Genomic DNA, 16,733 nt, shown 5'->3' on the forward strand with positions numbered 1-16,733 from the left:
ATAAAATTTTCTACTTCTCTTAATATTTTACAAGCTGGTAATTTTCACCATCAGTAGTGCATTTTTAGTCGTCCCCCCACAAAGTATATCAATAATAGAAGGATCAGATTGGGAAACATAGTATCTTTTTTAAAAAATGTTCTTCTCCATGTCTAAGTGTCCATGATACAATCTGTGGATGACACCTCTGTTACATGTCACAGCACCAAAGCACCTGCCCCTGTAAGCATGCACTTCATAGTCTTCCACCACCCTGCCTTGAACAGCTAGAAAAGTCAATAGCCAGAGTTTAAAGAAAAGCAGTTACCTTCATAAAACCAAATACTGGATAAATGGTCTTGTTATTATGGCTTCACATTAATATGGCTATAACATAGGGGGCCATCCCTGTTTTATTAACAATGTGAGCTCATCACAACTTTGTAAAGTCTAGACTAGTATTCAATATGTTTTACATATTTTATTCCGACATCGTATCTTTTAAAAACAAAAGGACGCAAACATTTGCACTTATCAATGCAATTTTCATTAGATGGTTGGCCTTCTTTCCTTCAGGCTGTTAGTCACCAAGAAGCAAGGTCTGATTTCAATACTGCCCCGCGTGCTGTGAGAACATCAGAAGGGGTCATCTTCAAAGCAACGCTCCCAGTGGGCTTAGTCACTCATGAACTGCGAGATTTCTTCTAGGGCATTTGTAACAGACACAACACATAAAGGATTTCAGTTTGGGTTTGTTTTTTTTTCTTTCTTTTTTCTAGGTGTGATTCCTGCTTCTCATTCATATTTTCTTTTTCTCTGAATATATTGCACAATATCTTATTATTAAAAAAGGTTTTATGTCTCAGGCAAAAAGTTTTTCTCCTTCACTCAGGAGGGGCTAATGTGTATTATTTTCTAAAAGAGGTAAGTGGTTGTCTGTGTGGCCATCCTCAAAGGGCATCTAGGGAGAGACAAAGATCAAAGCGTTAGTTCTCGTCCTTATACTAGTTCCTCTAAACATGACGCTTTATTTCAGGTAAGCTCGTCCTGGGCACCGAAAGCTACTACGTAGATTTAACAATAATAGAGACCAGCACTGTTTATACTCTACTACTTACAGAATTGACGGGTTTGTAGGATCCAAGTCTAAAGCGACAGTAAATTATTTCAACTATAAATTTTCCAATCCCATGTAACATGCCTAAAATAAAAAGTTTATTTTTAATAAAATTATTCTTTCAATAAAATTATTTCCTAAATTATTTTCTAAATTCCTATGTAAGAATAAAATACTCAACTAATTAAAATGGACTAGATTAAGGAAGGAAATAAAGAAGTTTGCTTTATTCACATCCATGGTTAAACAGGACAGTTACAATTTTTTTTTTTAATGGATTTCTTTCAAAATCACAAGGCCACATAATCATGACCTTGGCAAAGTATTATTTTCAAGAATGCTTACCACATCTCACACTTAAATAATTTTGAAAAATAGTATCAGTCCCATAAATTTAAATGAATGTAAATGAAACAGTGACAAAGACTCATGTGAAAAATATAATTCGAAGTATATAAACTCGATATAATACTGAATAGGGGTTGGGGATAAACAACGAACTGTTTCCTTTATTATGCTTCATGCTCAAATTTTCATGATTACAATTCTGCAAGTTATCTTTGACAGAATCCTATCTCAGGACAAAAAGGACAAAAATCATAAGAACATGATTGACTAAAAAATTTGGTTTCACATATTGCATAGCTCAACATAAGATACGATTTACATATTGTAAAATACCTTAACTGAGAAATAAAATTTACAATCAAGTGTCTGCTATTTCTAGGCATTTTCTTAGCTATCCCTATAACACCCTTACAAGTTAGATATTATTCCCAATTGTACAGATGAGAAAATAGTATCAAAAAAGGTAGGTGACCTATAGAAGGCACAACTTGGATTTCAATTCTAGGATTTTTCTAGCTTACTAAGTAATCTCCCTTAAACCACTGAATGCAGTGAGCTTAGCTGTTTAACACTTGATCAATTTAATTTTGTGGTTTGGAATTAAGCCTTAAAGAGAAAGTTCTTTGATATAAAAATATGACAACAGATATATTCCTACCCTTTTTATGTAAAAGCATCTTAATTTCAGTGTCAGCAACGCTTTAAGAAATCAGACAAAAGAGGAATGAATCTTAACCTGTTGTTGAAAAGATTCCTCCAACGATACCACAGAGTCTTACAAAAAACTGCCAGAATGGCATGTGCTCCTCAGTAACTGTCACCATCAGAGAGCTGAGATCGTATTTCATAAATATCCCAGAGACTCCGTGGCTGCCTGCAGCATGGTTAATGACACGTTCCTAAAAGGAAGGCAAAAGGAAAGGGGGAGGAGGAAGAGGAGAAGAGACAGCATTTGTGTCGTCGTTACTCGCATACAGTGAGCAGGGGCCTTACGGCTGTACTGCGCGAGGGACGGCCAGACCCCTACGGACTCTCCTATTAGGCGAGGTTCTTCGGACAATCAACTCACTCAGGACTCCTTGTTTGGTTAGCTTTTAAAGCAATCATTCTTTCCTATTTTCTCAAAAAAGAGCAAAATCATTCTTTGCTATTTTCTCAAAAAAGTCCCTTTACATACATATTTCCTACTGAGCTCAAGAGCCTACAACTGTATGGCGAATCCTTCACTGATCACGCCTGACATACTTTTTGTAATATTCTTTGGTAAGAATTTACAAAGTAATTATGTTTTCTTCCTGTCATTTAAATGATCATATTTAAAAACAATTTCACTTTCTGTTGTTCATTTTAAACTACATGAGATATAATAAAGGAAGAAAATAAAATGCATTAATTTGAAAGATATCAGTATTTGAGCTACGGTTCAATTTTTAAAGGATTTTTTCTTTGAAGAAATGTAACTAATATCATAAACATACCAGTGTGCACACTCAGAAAGAAAATATTCTATTTCATTCCCTCCTTTGCTTCAAAAATCAAGTTTGCAAATTTTCTAATACATTTTCTGTTACAGCTCAAAACAGCTATGCTACCACAGTGCTTTGTTACAACTTCTGTGCCAGACCCTTCTTTTTTTTTACTAAGGTTACTAAGGTGTAACTAAACTATAAAGCTTTAAGAATACACAAAATGAAGGACATTTAAAACAATTCTATATAGGGCATTACAAAACCCTTGCCCTATCACAACAGATCCTAATAAGCCACTGATCAAGTCTAACCAAATGACTTCATCCTAAAGTTGCTTCACAGTTCAATATCATACCTAAATTATAAATATACTGTCACCACCTATACGGGTAAAAGCTGTTGCAGGGGTCCGGGTGTCCATATAACGAAAGACTGATAATAATGATTCACTTTGGGTTCCAGGATGAACAAAGGTCAACCTCTCCCTTTATCCCCTATTTTACCAACTCCAGTTATTTTTTTTTTTTTTTAAGTGAAACACACAATTTTAGCCACCTTATCAGCTCAAACATAACTCCCTCAAAGGTCAAATGCTCTGGGGTTCTTCTTTTTTTTAAATTTAATCTTGTTATTTAAAATATATCCCAGAGATAATTTCATATCAGTATATAGGTATCTTTCTCTCTTTTTAAAGTTGCATGTTTCTCCATTTGCAGATGTACCATTTGGATTGTTTCTAGTTTTCTACTATTAGAAATAACACAATGAATAGCCTCACACAGGCATCATTTGTATTCTTTCCACTGTTTCTTCCAATTCAGTTTCTGGAAGTGGGACTGCTGGGTCCAACAGTGTTCTGCAGATATTGCCAAGTTCTCTTTCTTAGAGACTATGCCATTTTGCATTCTCACAGCAAAGCATGTATGCCTCTTGTGCCCAAAGCCTTGCCCCTGTGTGGACTGACACTGACACTCAGGTGTTACGAATCTTAGTGAGAAACGGCATCTACCGCACCCTCCAGAAATGCTGAAGAGCACAAGATGTACTTATATACACTGAACCCAGTTTCCCTCCCTCTGTATGCATAAACACACACATGCACACACACAGATATACTTGACTTTTCCCCTGAACCATTTGAAAGTTATAAACACATGACACTTCATTCCTAAAATCTTCAGTACTCAATCTCCTAAGAATAAAAAAATTCTACAGTTATTGAGGACACAGTCATGGTAACTTGAAGACTATGAAAAGAAAACTCCATATTGAGAAAAGCAATTTTTTTAAAAGCACTTATATTTTGCCTAGGAATTCTTCTGGGTACTAATGTTTGAATATTCACCATTCTTAAACACGGTAATAAGGAAACACGGCCTCCCTCAGAGTAGATGAGCAAACTGTAAAACTGCCCAATTCAAAAACTCTGCTCCTCGCTGTCAAATGTATTTATAAGCCCACCCCACCCTGAGTTTTCCCTCTCAGTTAGATGAATACAAGACACTAAGTTCGGAAGGCCAGCCCTCTGCATCTGCTATCTGAACCACGGTAAAAACACATGCTTCACAGTAGGTACATTAGTTAAAAAATAAATACCACAGAAATCACAGAATGTGCGGACAGGTAAGAATTGCTCATACCAATACATGAGAAAACATTACAAAATTAAGATATTAGGAATATAATAATCCCATCATAGTTTAATAATTTTGTAACTCAATAGAGAACATTCAGATTTTAAAAATCTTTTCTTGCTCTAAAACATTCTAGTACCTATTTCTGATATTTTATTAGCTTAAAATAAAATGCTAATGCATTTCGAAGCTTAAATGGAGGAAGGCACCAACCAAAACTCCAACCTTCTTTTGCAGCAGGACTACAAAATGCTAAAAAATCATTCTGCTAGTTGTACTCAACTTACCCTCTCTGTCACAGAAAACTGATGGGTGTCTGCTGAAATCTTATATGTATGTAGTTTTGTTGGCACAACTGTAATGAAATATTGGAACATCTGGTTGTCTAGAATAAAAACAAAATGTGTTTTCATTAATCTAGGAGCAAAAAAATTACTGCTTTCTCCTTTTATTAAATACACTTAACCTGAAATCTAATACTACTTATGACTTAATATTGGACCAAAAAAGGTTAAGAGAAAAGAATTAATGAAAGCAATATACTCGTACTTGGTAAAACAAGTTCTCAGTAAGCATAAAATAGCCACACACATCTATTAGATGTTTAAACTGAGCTAGTGACTTAGATATCCTTTATAATTGTTATCATCCTTTTATAAAGTATGGAAAATAAAAGTAGCATTTCTTTATATACAGGAACTGATAAGCATAAAATTACACTAATATAACCAACAAGATACATTCTCAATTTCTACTACTATCTAAAGATATATAAATAAATGAAAACATATATAAATAAATGAAAATAAATGAAAAAATTAATGAAAAATAAAAAAATGTCCATGCAATTAGATAAGTACAAGGAATTGATACCACAGCAGGAAGATATCTAGAGAAACCACCCAGTGACGGCCTGGGGTTACTGCATAATCAAAAGGATCATATTTATATAGTCATTAGGGACTTCTAGGTTTAATGCAAGTCATTTTAGGTTTAATACCAGCATATTACCAACTATTAATTTTAAACCATTAACAGTTCACATAATATAAAACATGTAAATTCTCTAAGTCTATATTCTAGAAAATTTTAAATTAGATACATCTAATCTATAGTTTCAAACAGATAATTAATAGGGTCCTACTAAATCTGACCAGAAAACAGATGTAGTTCACACTACATGGTAATAATTGTCTGTGAAAAGTGTATACATGAATAAAATTATTCAATTTTAAATGTACAGTTTGATACATTTTGATAACTGCATTCATCCATATGATCACCACCACAATCAAAATATAAAACATTTTCATCACCTCAGCAAGTCCCTCCAAACCCCTTTGCAGCCAATTCCATCTCTGGCCCCAGGCCAAACACCAACCCACCTTCTGTTGCCCTAGACTGGTTTTCCTATTCTAGAATTAAGTATACACTATATACTTTTGTGTGTCTAGCTTTTTTGTTTTTATTTCCATCAGTCTAATTTTCTGTCTTATACCTCAGTGTCATTCAAAATAGGGGAGAGGAAGGCAAAGAGAAGGGAGACCGTAAGCATAATGGTCTCTTCAGACACTAACATTAAACAAGTTTCTAACAAAAAATAAAACCTGTTTCAATGTCACTACTTCTTATTTCACCTATTATTTGCACCACCATAACTTTCAAAAACATGAACAATTTTGACCAGTTCTTCTATTATTAATTTCAACTCAATATTGAAAATAACTTATAGATAATATTAAGGCAAAAGGGTGTCAACTTCATCCACCACCAGTAGATGGCTCCTCCTTATAGATGGTCTTCAGTTTCATCCTTTGAGTTGTGCTTTGATATGAGGTGAATTGCTCAAAGTTGTGCTTAGTTTTGAGGTGTTTTACAGATAAACTCTACTGTGTCATAAATGGAGAAAGCTGAAAGTGCAGGGGGAAGGTCTTGAGGTATTAAGTACTTACTGAAAAACAGATGAAATTGAGAGGTGAGGCAATAACTGATGCTGTATACATGGGTAGGATAATTAGACTTGGAGGAAAAAATGCAGCACAATGGAAATCTTACCGCATGTGAAGAGGAAAGTGTCCATGCAATGAATAATAACCAACAAAGGTCAAAGAAACATGACAGGAAAAATTGGGAATGTTTTCAGAACAAAATTGGGAACTACTAAAACCTATTTGTCTAATGTTAGTAAGGCTCTAAGTTTGTTAAATAACTTAATGGACAGGTAGGTGTGGGGTGGGGATGGCTGAAAGCAGTTAAATGGAATTTTGTTGCAAGTCACAAATTGTTCCAAAGGTTGTAGATCAGTCTAGCTCTACACAGCATTAAAGATGTAACTGCAAAGTAACACCCTCAAAACTTCTGGAGAACATCAAGGAGGGGGTGAGGACCTGGAAACAGATCTGTAATACTGATTTTTTTTTTTCTTTTTGGAAAAAGAGGACCAATGTGGATGGAGACAAGTTCACCTTTTTTAAAGCTCTGAATAACCTACTGATAATTGCTGGTGGCATTTATAACTAAATACCTGTTGGTCTTTGTGAATGAAGGAACAAGTAGACTTAAACCTTTTAAAAATTAATCTATTTATATTTAGAACTGCTTCTGTACAAAAATTTATAGTTCACTTTGGCATCCTGAAACAAAATATTAACCAACATATTTTTAATGAGTTATCTCTTAATATTTAGTGCATTTCTGTATAGAATGAACAGAAATTAAAGATAAGATTACACTGAATATAAAGCTTTAATTCTCAGAATGTTTTGACTCACATATTTCCAAATTGAGTACATTCAAGTTTCTTTAAGTGAAACATTCCCATACAAGCATAAAATACTCATGAATATAAGTCACTATTCTAAGTAAAACATTTTTATCTTATTATAATACTAGGCCAAAAGAGTGAAATACTAAGAATAACATTAATAAATATATTTAAATTACAAGAAAATGAAATCCTTAATTACAGTTTTGCAAAGGCTAGAATTCCTAGCAGCCCAGGAAGCTCTAGACATCATTAGGTCTTATCAGTGGGGCATGTCATATCATATGACTAAGTTGAGGCAAGGCAATGAGAGCCCTTCAGGAAATAAGAACAAATTACTTGCTACAGAAAGAAAATAATCCACCCATATTTCAATAAACTGAAATTCTAAATGGAAAAGAAAGTTAAAATAGCAATAAAAGGTATCTGTGCTATAATGTACTACTTCTAGAATAACTCTAGTTTTCTGATGTTTATAAAATTCTCCAGAGGTTTTTAAAATGAAAAATATGCATTTTAGAACTCTGAACCTATACAAAGAAGAAAATTCTTCTTATAATGGTGAACCTTCTTTTGTTCTTATTCTTTCTTTAGTGAATATGGAAGGCAGTTTTGCCCTATTAGAGTTATCTACTGTATAATTAGAAAGCTTATCAATTCTACTCCTCCTGCTTTTAACTCTAATTTCTTATTCTGTTCCATGACTTTTTATCCACTATTTAATATTTAAATTTTATCCACTATTAGGACAACTTCTCTCTATAAATGTCCATTTAAAGATTATCAACTATTTAAACCACTTAAAGATTTATCTGTTACGAGAGAGGTCAGGAAGAGGACTATTAAAAATGTATTAACATTAAAGTTATAAGAACAACTGCCTACATGCAAATTCCAACAGTGATTTTTAGATACTTACGGTCTACAGCAATTTTTTCAGTTCCATCTAAAGGATTAATAATTGCTGGAACAAGCTCTCCAAAGGACAAATGATCTATTCTGTGAGAAAAGTTGTAAGCTAAAGGCAAAAAATAAAACCAATTAAGTGGAGAAATTATTCAAACCTATATGTTACAGATTGGTTCACATTCCTATTGCCTGCCAAATGAAAATATCTAAAATCTGCAGGTATTATAATACAGTATTTAAAGCCACACCATTGTGAGGAAAAAAGCATATGAATGTGGAATTAAATAAGTACATTCTAATAAAATGCTGGATCTAAAATTTCATAAATATATACAAATTAACTTCTAAGAAATATTACATCTAATCCTGGTAACCAAAACAGTAAGTTCTATCCCACTCTAAATCATCACAGAGTAATAGGATTGTGTTGTTAGAACTAGGATGATGTCCATGTAGCCAAATAAAGAAACTGATCATATATATATTTTAATACACACCATTGCTAAATGTGACCAAACTGACCTTTTATGAAAATATTACTTTTGTTTTCTAAGGCCGATTCTGAAAACTAAGTTTTATGGCAATCATTACACAAAACTAACTTGAATACTTTACATGCACATGTGTATACATCCACATTTAGATTTACATGTTGAAGTAAACCTCAAAGATACCCTCTTCATTATGCAGAAAAGTTAGCACAAAAGTATACAAAGTGGTATAAAACACACTAATCAAGGCTTTCTTCCCTGACTTCAGCAGCCTGTGTGCTATGCCTGAAGAGAAGTACAGTAGCTTAAAGACTTAAATGGATAAGTCAATAAATTCAACCACTGACTTGCTCCTTCGGATATCTGTTTTCAAAACAGTTGACTTTCAAAGCCCTACCTTTGGAAGTTTAATGCACCTGCATTAAAAAGACAAAAATACTTTGTTTCAAGGACATCATAATGGAGAAAAATTTCAGAAACTGCTTACAGTCATGGCTGACAAGTGCTGCCAAATGTGCATGACCTCGGGGATGTGGAATTGCCCTAAAAGGAGGAAAAAAAAGATTAAAGTAATAATATTTAAATATATAACTAAAAGCAGAAAGGGGATCTCTCCAAAGTTATGTAATTATCTTAACATAATTAAAAACATAAATAATGTAAGAACATACTTGGCCGATGACTTAAGCAGGTAAGTCTACTTATCTCAGCAATGTAATAAACTCAGGACTGGCAGACATTTTCTATAAAGAGCCACACAGTAAATATTTTTTGCTTTGTGGGCCAAGATGCAAAACTGAAGCCATTTTGTAATTAGTTACATAACAAAAGAGAAAACAAATTTGCACAAAGTTATTAATAAAATTCAGAGTATAACAGTAACAATTGAGTACTATTTTCATAATCCAAGTATCTTTGCTAGGAGACACCATTTTGCTTAATTGGGGTTTAGAGTTAGTGTTCCCTATTTTCAAAATTGATCACAAATATTTATTAATGATGGTCTACAATGAAATTTTACGTATTTTTAACTTGGAAAATATTAATCCATAAGCATATGTTTTAATTGAACATATTCATTGCTTGGAAAGCATTTACAGAACTCTAATTAGATTCTCTTGGTATTTTCTTGTAGCATGTCATCACATTGCAGATTGATCATCTCCAGTTGAAGGTGGAATTTTCTCAAATTCATAGTTAAATGGATTTTGAAAACATGGAAATTCTCTTTGCACTTGCTCCAAGGTTTGAAAACACCCTGGAGCTATAGTCTGAGGTTGGAAAATATATGCAAGTTTAAGAACAGAGATCTTGCTTCTTGTTTTAACTTTTGACAAGTGTGGACTGTCAAAGCAGGGCAAACACGGAAAACCACTTAGAATCATTTGACATTACTTATCACTAAAATAACTTTACTACATCATTATGTTTGTATATAAGTCCTCCTTTTTTCCTTATTTTTGGTTAAATTCATTAAGAAACACTGCATAAAATATAATTTCCAAAGCTACTCAGTGTTCAATAATAATGGTTGACAGTAGTTCTGTTATTCAGAAAAATCTCAGTCTCAGCCCTGAGCTCAAAAAACTCAAAATAAAACTGCCATTGCTAAGCTGTCAAGCTGCTGTACAAAAGGCCAAGTTGGAATATTCAGTTTTTACTTGACAGTGTTTAAGTCCATGACAGAAATGAAATTCATCAATACTATTTTGGTTCAATAATACATATCAATTCAAACATTTTCTACAAATTACTACTAATGAGAAAATGGATAACCACAAGCTTTAAACACCTTACATTTTTACAAGCTTTTGCAAGTAAGCCTTTTCTGCTTCATACATATTTTTACTACGTTTAGTGGTGAGATCTCTCAACTTTTTCTTTTTTTTTTTACCTCCTACCTGAGGAGTACTAGGCACTCTTTTTTTTTAGGAGAGCAAGGCAGAGGCTTTTATTGAGAGAAAGCAAGAGGACAGAGCTCCTGGCTCAGGCCAGGAGGGGACAAGAGAGTCTCCTCTCTCAACTTCTTTAAAAATATTTTTGCCTGTAGCTGTTCTGTGCTTAACATTCATAGACATTACTCAATATTCATAGACATTAATTTTTCAATCACTTCAAATTCACACTGGTTCCTTAGAAAGACAAGCAGCACTGGTAATTCCTGTCACTCATCCAGAGCTAAGGAAATCACTCATACCACCTGCCTTGCTTCTTGACTATTGGACACTGCTCTCAATTTCCTCAGCTGTTAAGAGGCCTTTCTCACTTCAAAAGGCTACATATCCAAAGCAAATTTATTCCTCCTGGATGCAATTCTTAGGTTGTTGCGATCAAACACAATTCATACCAGTAAATGGCCTTCCTTACTTAGCTAATGCCTGAGTCATTTGGAAACTTACTCTGGCTATTGTCTCATTTTCATTAATTTTTATATAGAAAGTCTATTTGTGTTTAGATATTCCATTTTAAATTTTCTATTCTATTGTATTTTCCATTTCTATTCTGAGAGTTAGGGACCTTTTTAATGAGTATGTAGTCCAATAATATAGACATTTATTGTATTCTTTTAGCACAGCTATAGTGTCACTGCGTAATACATACAATGCTCCGAGGTCAAATTTCATAAAACAATCCACACTCCATTATGTGGTTAAAGTCCGTATTTCTGTTTTTGACATAGTAATGAAATAAATAAAATGCTGTAGGATGGCAGTACACAGGCGTTTGTCATGCTGTCAAGCTCTCACTGCACTACTGCAGTCTGTGGTACACCAATAGCAGCAAGAAGCGATGGGAGAGTCACGACTGTGACAGTCCATCCCGGTCATTCATCTCCAATGCTGCAGTACCAAAGCAGCCACATGCCAACAAATGAGCATGACTATGTTCCAATAAAACTTTATTTTTGGACACCGAAATTTGAATTTGATATATTTTGCATGTTATATATTATTCTGCATGATTTTCAGTAAAGAAAAGGCTGTTTTGACAATTGGCGGGGGCTCGCGGTAGGCATTTTTGGTAGTCACCATTACTGGAGAGGAGCTGCTACTGACATTTAATGGACAAGCAAGGCAAGCTGCTGGTCAGTTACGGAGAGAAGGGGTGCTGGCAACAGAAACAGAACAACAAAACATGAGTGGGACAAAGAAACCAGGACAGTATTGGTCTCATGCACACCAATACTGTCCCATATCTTGCATGACTTCCAAACACACTGAATGGTGTTTCCATAGGTGAAAAACCTTTGTATAAAGATCTGAGTCTAGAACTTAACTCCACTTAGCTTTACAAAGTACTTTGTTGTAGTTTCAACATACACTGAATTTCCCAGGAAATGGAATAGTATATGTACTTTTTTTTTGTTCACCGTATTACAATGAGTTGTTCACTATTTTAGAATATCACCTGATCAACATAAATACCACCATGATATGCGAGCAGCCATACATGTCTCAGTCTGCATTTGCAGCAGTTGTACTCCTAATGATTCTACATGTAGGCAGCAAGCATATGCCTCCTTCATTACCTTATCTAATGGACTCATGGCTCAAGCATTTCCACGTTGAAATACATACTGTTATAAATCATACTTTTTTTGTTTCCTTTATATTATAGTTGAGAATAATACTGTGCCTGAGAGTGTATGAGGCCTTCAAAAGGACCAACATTGAACTTGACAAACCTAATACCAAAAAAATAAGGGTGGGCTTACAAGATAACCCAGAGACAGTCAGGATAAGACAAAAATCGTACGCTTTTCCATTTGGCCTCTCTTATTGATGGCATGAGTTGTCACATGAAGAGAGAAGTGAAAATGCAAGTCAAAGTCAAAATACAAAGGCTCATACAATATTTGTCAGTTTCCCTCTTTCAGGTAATTTTAGAGTAGGATACTGTTTTGTATCCAAAGATGCAATAAAATCTCCTAAATTTCTTTGAGGTAACTACTATTTGTTGCCTGTTTGATATAAAGAAATCGTAAGGTTCCCAGCTGCAGGTCAGTTATGGAGAGAAGGGATGCTAGCAACAGAAACAGAACAACAAAACATGAGTGGGACAAAGAAACCAGGACAAGTGCCTGATCTGATCACTCTAAACACTGAAATAATTTTGCATCAAAGTCTAACACTCTCTCTTTTTATACATATAAAATCTCCAGCCATACTCTTCTGCCTTAAGGCCTTTCCCTCAGCCTGGATGCCCTTTTTTCCTTTAAATATGAAATACCTTATCATTCGCAAGTGTTCAAAGGTTTTCCTTAATAAAGCCTCTGCTGACTTAAGAGGTCAGGTACCTTGTTATACATTTCTTATCAGCCATACTTTTCCTTTATAGCTTCAATACAATTATAATTAGATAATTATTAGTGCTGTTCACCGTTTATAAAGTTTGGATTCTCTCACGGAATGTCAGCACCAAAGGGCAAAAACCCTTTCTCCTTTTTTCACTGTTTCATCCTTAGTACCTAGAATGGTACTTTGTGCATAGCAAGTACTCAAAGAATCTCTTTACTCAAAGAATGAAGAAATGTTCAGCTCTGCAACTCTAGATGGAAGGGAGGGAGGGAGGAAGAAGGGCAGGAAGAGAAGGAGGAGAGAATCACAGAATCCATTCATTCAGAAACTTACCAAGTGTTCACTGTATGACCTTTCTGTGTTAGGTGCTGCTCAGGAAGGTGGGTGGTCTGATATTTTTTCTTAACTTTACTAAATTTAACTTTATCCCAGACACTAGTAATTCCTAACTGCATCAAAATACTTGCCTCAAATTAATTAGCAATTACATTTAATGAACAAATTAATGAAATGTCTAGGTAAGAGCTTTCTGGCTATTAAAACTTATATTCATAAAATTATAAACTTTAATTTACATTTACCTAAAGTTCATTTGTATTAATATATGACATGACTGTTTTATTTTTGTTTTTAAGTAGTTTTTAAAGTTAGTAGTCATCTCTATCCTTATATTAAAGCCCACAGCATCAGTTGGAGGACACCAAAATTACAAATACACACAATTTTAAGCAGTCCTTTAATAGGTGGTTATATATTATTTGATTAGTGAAGAATTTACTTTTAATGACACTGTCAACTTTAACGTATTTTCAGTAAGTGAAAAGAACATACTTGCCCACAGTTATGTGAAAATTCCCTGCTACTTTATTAACATATAGATGACCATGAATTCTGCAAGCATCTGGAGGCTGTGCTGAATCATCTTCCCTGTTACAAGAAGATATATCAGGATCACTTACAGCACATTCAATCATTTTGTCATAAGAATATTTCACAGTGGGGAAAGAATCCCTGAAGATCGATTTTTAGGTAATGTTCTAAGTGTCAAGAGTAGAACAGCAATTTTTTTTGAGGTCTCTACATTTACTTAAAATCATACAGCTATAAATGGAAAAAAATTACATAATTACTATAGTATCATATTTACATAATTCTAAAATTCCATGGTTCTTCAAATCTAGCCAGAGGACTAAGTTCAATGAGAGAAGAAAGATTAAAAGTAATGAATTAATCCAAGCAAGACATACTTTCATCACCTGTTCTAGCACTTCAGGGGCAGGGGAAATTGGGAACAAGAATGAGGTCAGGGAAGGGCATGCCATCTAAATTCAAACACACAATGACATTTGCTTCCTGCACAAATGTAAAACCACTCTGCAGTTTTTATTCATGTTTATAGCATTTCCCAAATATCAGAAGAGAAAAAAAGTGAAATAAAAACACAAAATTCCTAACCAAAATTTATACCTCCTCATAATGGTAACTGTAATTAATTTGTTCTTAAAATCTAATAGTTTTATATGGAGGTATGCCATACATACATAAAAGAGAAAAACTAAATGAAAACGAGTATCATTTATGATAATCCTATCAATATCACAGGCTACAAATGTAAAAGCCATCATACAGAATGATTATATTTTCTCTAAGAAATATGAGATTCAATGAACTAAACTAATACTAAAATTATGTCCAAATAAATTCATAACAGTTGAAAAATACATCTCACCTTGGTGGAAGTGCTGTTGATGCACTTTTAAAAGCACTTTTAAATATCACGTCTTGAAGTGAATGCTCTTCTTGCAGCCTGCTCTGAATCAGCTGCAGCATCCTACACGCAGCACGACAACAGTTGAGAAATACAGAAAGGAACACAAAGAAAACCAACACTTTTTAAAAAATAACAATGGTTAGCTGACTTAGCTAAGCCACACATTTTGTTGTTGTTATTATTATTACAGGACTTTGTTATAAAATAAACTACCAAGTTTTCTTTGGTCACTTTCTTGAAAGCAGGAAAGGGGAAGTGGGGCGGCTAGAGGTCTAACAGCCAGTTAGGCTCCAGAGCCTGCTGCTGGGTTCCATAGGCAAGGGACATACACTCAGGCTCGCCAAGGAGGAGCTCCTTCTACTCACCTGAGCATCTAACTTCATCTTTCATGCCTATAAGCAGCAATTACAAAATTCTTACTTTTCATCATATATTGAATAAGTATTATAGATAAAAAGAATAAGACAAATAAGGAGCCATACAATAGATGTGATGGAATTAAAGTGGGAGATTACTGAGTTATATAGTTACATAGACTCCTCACTACTAGCATCCAATTTCCATTACAAACTGTCACAGTGCCATTTACTATCACCTGGTGTCTCCTTTTCCAAAGAAACCTAAACTTTATTCTATGATATGATGATTCTAAATACAATATTATACTCTACCTATAATTTTTTTAAAGACTAGATACAGGATTATAGAGAACAGAGTATACATTTGAAAGCCCATGCTTAGATTTTCTTTTGAAATATACCCAACCACAAAGAACAAGTTAGTTGCTTTTAGATTTTTTTACAAAATTTTTATGCCCACAATAACTTATTTATTCCAAACAAAACCAAGAATAAAAGCTTCCCTCTCGCTAACGCTTTACCACTGGGCCATGGTATCTCCTATCATTTTCAGCAGTAACTTTAGATATAATCCTATTTTACCTCCTTTAATTCTCTATCTTTAAATAACTAACATCCAAAGTCATCTGTATTAAAGCTCAAACTCAGCAAATATAAAAATTATACACAGAGGGGAAGAAGAATAGACAAAACAGAGGACTTTTAGGACAATGAAACTATCCTACAGATACTATAATGGTAGATAGGTATCATTACACATTTGCCAAACTCACAGAATGTCAAACACCAAGAGTGAACCCTAATGCAAACTATGGGCTTTGGGTGATAATGATGTGCCCATGGAGGTTTACAGACTGGAAGAAATGTACCACTTTGGTGCCACACACTGACAATGTGTGGAGGTAGGGGGTATCTGGGAACTCTGTACTTTTTGTTCGATTTTGCTGTGAACCTAAAACTGCTCTAAAAAGTAAAGTCTTTAAAATATGTGTGTGTGTGTGTGTGTGTGTGTGTGTGTATATACACACACACACATAAATTGGAAAAATTATAAACAAATATAGACACTTTAAAAAATAAACAAACGTAAATCTGACACTACTTCACATTCTACCATAATGATAAAATAAACATTTTCTACAAGTGCAAGTGTGAGATTAAACACTTATGCACCATCCACCAAAAACACTGGTAAAACAGGCCTAAGTAAAACAGTCATTTTTATAATGTAAATTTAGTTCAGAAGAAATTTTAAATCTAGAAATAAAAAGCAGAAATCAGAAAGGCTATGTGCAGGGTTTGAGATTTCCTACCACAGGAGAAAGATTAACTAGGATCCTAAATATTTTAAGAAAGGAGAACACCGATCGAGGGAAAACAAATCTTTTAGCAAATTCTACAGGAAAAGAACATTTTAGTATGCACATTACTCAGGATGTTAGAACTTGGGTATCTCTAGTCCATTCATAAATATTTGTTTAGAAGCAGAAATGATAATCTTGGAAGCTTCAGGAAGCCAGATCCCATCTTCAGATTAATAGAGCTGAAGACTTAAAATCTTTGGATCTAATGATAGCAGCAATTGAAGGCTTCA

The 16,733-nt window shown here is 34.1% G+C and overlaps 1 protein-coding gene across 1 annotated transcript in view; it reads right to left on the reverse strand.

Annotated features, from left to right (window-relative positions):
- Positions 1–445: 445 nt before the first annotated feature.
- Positions 446–16,733, reverse strand: part of ERGIC2 (ERGIC and golgi 2) — a 37,386-nt gene continuing 21,098 nt past the window's right edge. The window contains exons 7-14 of the mRNA XM_036889260.2: positions 14,739–14,840; positions 13,841–13,936; positions 9,199–9,254; positions 8,231–8,329; positions 4,835–4,932; positions 2,181–2,343; positions 1,098–1,180; positions 446–940 (exon numbers count right to left, since the gene is read on the reverse strand). Of these exons, the coding sequence (XP_036745155.1) occupies positions 878–940; positions 1,098–1,180; positions 2,181–2,343; positions 4,835–4,932; positions 8,231–8,329; positions 9,199–9,254; positions 13,841–13,936; positions 14,739–14,840 (760 nt within the window). The 3' untranslated portion in view covers positions 446–877. The remainder of the gene's footprint in view (positions 941–1,097; positions 1,181–2,180; positions 2,344–4,834; positions 4,933–8,230; positions 8,330–9,198; positions 9,255–13,840; positions 13,937–14,738; positions 14,841–16,733) is intronic.

This window comes from Manis pentadactyla, chromosome 14 (assembly GCF_030020395.1).
Source record: "Manis pentadactyla isolate mManPen7 chromosome 14, mManPen7.hap1, whole genome shotgun sequence".
NCBI lineage: Eukaryota > Metazoa > Chordata > Mammalia > Pholidota > Manidae > Manis > Manis pentadactyla.